The sequence below is a fragment of the Pelodiscus sinensis genome, unplaced genomic scaffold (genome assembly GCF_049634645.1).
Source record: "Pelodiscus sinensis isolate JC-2024 unplaced genomic scaffold, ASM4963464v1 ctg48, whole genome shotgun sequence".
Classification (NCBI taxonomy): domain Eukaryota; kingdom Metazoa; phylum Chordata; order Testudines; family Trionychidae; genus Pelodiscus; species Pelodiscus sinensis.
In genome coordinates this window covers 403268-407356 of record NW_027466011.1, presented here as the reverse complement: position 1 = coordinate 407356, position 4089 = coordinate 403268, and the positions used below count along the sequence as shown (strand labels likewise).

Below are 4089 nucleotides of genomic sequence, written 5' to 3'. Positions count from 1 at the left end.
CTCCTCTTTTCTAAGCTGAAAAGTCCCAGTCTCTTTAGCCTCTCTTCATATGGGACCTGTTCCAAACCCCTGATCATTTTAGTTGCCCTCCCCTCTCCCACCCTCTCTCTTCCCCTCTCCCACCTCCTTTTCCCAGTCTCCCCGAGTTTTGTTCAATAAAGAGAGTTTCTATTTTTGAACACACGTGTTCTTTATTTTGTACATCAGGAAGGGGGGGGCTAGGAAGGGGTAAGTGGAAGGAGGTGAGGGAGGAATGGGGTACGAGCCCCCAATAGGGAGGACAGGGGCTCTGCAGGCTCCTCAGGGTGGAAGCTCTTCTGCAGCCCCCCGATTACTCCCCCTCCGATGGCAGCCTGCGGCAAGTGCAGCCGGGCTGATGGCTGAGTGCTGTGATGTGCCGAGTGTGGGCACTCGGGCACTCCAAGCCAGGACTGCTTTGCAAGCGGGGAACCCCTGAGAACTGTCTGTCTGGGGTGGGGGTCGGGTCCCTTTAAGCACAGCCCTCGGCTAGCCTGAGACAGCAGCTCCACACTCTAAATCCTAACCTGATGCCCTGCCGGCACTGCTTCCGGCCATCCTTAACCCCGGTTCAGGGTCCACTCAATGTGGACATGCTAGTTCGAATTAGCATAATGCTAATTTGAACTAGTTTTTAGGTCTAGATGCACTAGTTCGAATTAGCTTAGTTCGAATTAACTAATTCGAATTAAGTTAGTTTGAATTAGTGCTGTAGTGTAGACGTACCCTGGTATTTTTATAGTGTGAGCGTGTGCATCTATCTCCACTTTCTCCCAGGGCTGCGACGTGGTAAGAGCAGTGCTTCTCAAACAGGGGCATGTGTACCCCTTGAGGCACGCAGAGGTCTCCCAGGGGGTCCCACAGCTTAGCCAGAGCTTTGCCTAGCCCCAGCAAAGTCGCTTCACACTAGCATTTCACACGGTGACTTGTTCTTACTACTCTAGGTCCTGCACACTGAAAGGTCAGCTCCATATTTACACCCCAGTTGCTGCACTGTGTAATGCTACGGTGAAAATGAGAAAGGTGGCCATTTTTCAGCTACGGTGTGGCTATGGCGCTTTTGTCAATGAGGGTCTGATTTTGGAAGCACGTTGTTTTAAGCGCTGCCAGCAGGACACAGAGCTCAATGGAGCTCCGGGAAAGATGACCTGGGACGACAGCAGCTCCCACCCCAGCCCATGTCAGAGCTATTGTAACCCCAGGAAACTGACCATTCAGCACGGTCCAAATGTAAATTTCCTGCGAGCCTGGCTCAGGGCCTCCTGGACCTCCCTGTTTCTCAGGCTGTAGATGAGGGGGTTAGCCAGGGGCGTGAGGACGGTGTAGGCGACAGAGAGAACTTTCTTGAAGTGGCGCAGGAGGTCGGTGGTGGGGAACATGTAGACGGCCAGCAGAGTCCCGTAGTACACGCTCACCACGAGGAGGTGGGAGGAGCAGGTGGAAAAGGCCTTGTGCCGCCCGGCGGTGGAGGGGATCCTGAGGATGGCGCTGAGGATGCAGGCGTAGGACGCCACGGTGAGCAGGAAGGGGACGAAGGAGAAGATCAGGCTGAGTGCGAAGGCCAGTGTCTCCATCTGCCGAGGGTCGTCGCAGGAGAGTTTGACCAGGGGGACGAGATCACAGAAGAAATGGTCGATACCGTTGGGGCCGCAGAAGGTTAACTGGGATAGCGACAATGTAGTGACGCTATTACCCAGAAACCCGCCTATCCAAGAGCCAGATGCCAGCTGGAGGCAAGCCCTGCTGCTCATCCGGGCTGCGTAGTGCAGGGGGTTGCATATGGCGACGTACCGGTCGTAGGACATCGCGGCTAGGAGGAGGCATTCTGTCGCCAGCAGAGCACCGAAGAAATAATATTGAGAGAGACACCCAGCCAAGGAAATTGTCCTGTCTCCCGTCAGGAGCCCGGCCAGCAGCCGGGGCAGGATGGTGGAGGAGTAGCAGGTCTCCAGGCAGGACAGGTTCCCCAGGAAGAAGTACATGGGGGTGTGGAGGTGCCGATCCAGCAGAACTAGCCCCATGATGAGGGCGTTCCCGGCCATGGTTGCCAGGTAGATGGCGAGGAACAGCAGGAAGAGGAGGGGCTGCAGCTCTGGGAAATCCCCGAATCCCTGCAGGAGAAATTCCATGATGAACGTTTGGTTTTCCCGCTCCGGACTCGCCATGGGGTGTCTCGACGGGAAAGAAATGAACTCTGCCAGGAATAAAGAACATTCACTCAGTGAAACATCAGCTTCCTCCCTCTCTGACGGTTACTGGAGCAATGGGGGAGCGGAGCACGGAGGCTAGGTGTGGGGGGGGGGGGGAGGGAAATGCCCCCCTCTTGATCCGTGGGGAAGATTTAACACCTGAGCAGACAGATTCCACAAAACATTCATCTAGCTGGAAACGAGCGTAGTACATAAGAGCAGCCATACTGGGCCAGACCAAAGGCCCATCCAGCCCAGTGTTCCATCTGCCCACAGTGGCCAATACCAGGTGCCCCAGAGGGAGTGAACTGACCAGGGAACCATCCAGTGGCCCCTCCCATTTCCAGTCTCTGACAAGCAGAGGCTAGGGACACCATTTCTACCCATTCTGGCTAATAAGCATGTCCTCCATGAATTCACCGAGTTCTTTTTGAACCCTGTAAAAGTCCTGATCTTCACAGCATCCTCTGGCAAGGAGTTCCACAGGTTGACTGTGTGTTGCATGAAGAAACACTTCCTTTTCCTTGTTTTAAACCTGTTGCCTATTAACTTCAGTTGGTGACCTCTAGTTCTTGAGTTATGGGAACAAGTAAATAACTTTTCTTTATTCTCTTTCTCCATAACTATCATGATTTTATAGACCTTTGTGATATCCCCCCTTTGTCTCCTCTTTTCTGAGTTGAGAAGTCCCAGTTTTTTAAATCTCTATGCATATGGCAGCTGTTCCAAACCTCTAGTAATTTTTGTTGCCTTTTTCTTAATCTTTTCCAGTGCCAATATATCATTTTGGAGATGAGGCGACTACACCTGCATGCAATGTTCAAGTTGTGGGTGTACTATGGATTTATACAGAGGCAACAAGATGTTCTCTATCTTGACAGATGGCCCCAACTGCTCTCATAGGGTGCAAGTGTAGACACCCTATTTTGAAATAGGGATGCAAATATAGGCATTCGAAATAGTAAATGGAGCCGGGATTTAAATATCCCGTGCTTCATTAGCATACTCGTGTCTGGGCACGATTTCAAAATTGCACTGTCGAAATAAATTGCCCTGTGTAACCACGTTATTTCGAGAGAAAACCCTTCTCTCAGAATAACTGGTAAACCTCATTGTTTGAGGAATAATAGTTATTTCGAGAGAAGGGTTTTCTCTCAAAATAATGCAGTTACACAGGGCGTTTTATTTTGAAATAGCACGATTTTGAAATAGCGCCCGGACGCAATTATGCTAATGAAGCGTGGGCTATTTAAATCCCGGCTCCATTTAGTATTTCGAATGCCTACATTTGCATCCCTGTTTCGAAATAGGGTGCAAGTGTAGACATACCCATAGTGGGGTGATGGGCTTTAGGGCTGAGATTTGCACTCCATCGGGGCAGCCCACTCCCAGGGAATGTGGAAATGGGCCACCAAGCCCTCTCAGAGCCATTTGAAAGTTGTTCTCATCAGACAAAGACCCACTGCTCACGAGGAAACTATTTCCTTGCAGCCAGACACTTGATAGAGGAAGATGCCGTCTTCGTCACAAGCGAAGCAAACCAAGGAAAGTCCCAGTTTAGTGAGAAATGGAGCCTCTTTTGCAAGAAAAAATTCTGCGTAAACCCCGGAATGTGTAAGAAATGTGCCGTGAGCTGAGAGGGGTGTAGAACCTGGATTTCCATTTCATTGGCAATGCAGTGATTTCAAATGTTGGACTGAATTCTGATTGACTTTTTAAAAAAAGTATTTCTCCATTTTAAAATGTATTTCTAAATTCTTTTTTTATTTGCTCTTACATTGTATTTCATGAAGTTTCAGAGAGATAACTCTGATAGACTGTAACTTTAAAAACAACAGGTAATCCTGTGGCACCTTACAGATTCAACGGTTCTGTTATTCCC

The 4089-nt window shown here is 50.0% G+C and overlaps 1 protein-coding gene across 1 annotated transcript; it reads right to left on the bottom strand.

Moving 5' to 3' along the window:
• Nucleotides 1-1232: 1232 nt before the first annotated feature.
• Nucleotides 1233-2183, bottom strand: LOC102451604 (olfactory receptor 6P1-like). The gene has a single exon (XM_006130622.2). It carries the CDS (start codon nt 2181-2183, stop codon nt 1233-1235), a length of 951 nt encoding a protein of 316 aa, XP_006130684.2.
• Nucleotides 2184-4089: the final 1906 nt, after the last annotated feature.

What these genes read in the sequence shown, in the direction of transcription:
- LOC102451604 (XM_006130622.2), bottom strand. Translation starts at nt 2,183, where the DNA reads ATGGCGAGTCCGGAGCGGGAAAACCAAACGTTCATCATGGAATTTCTC.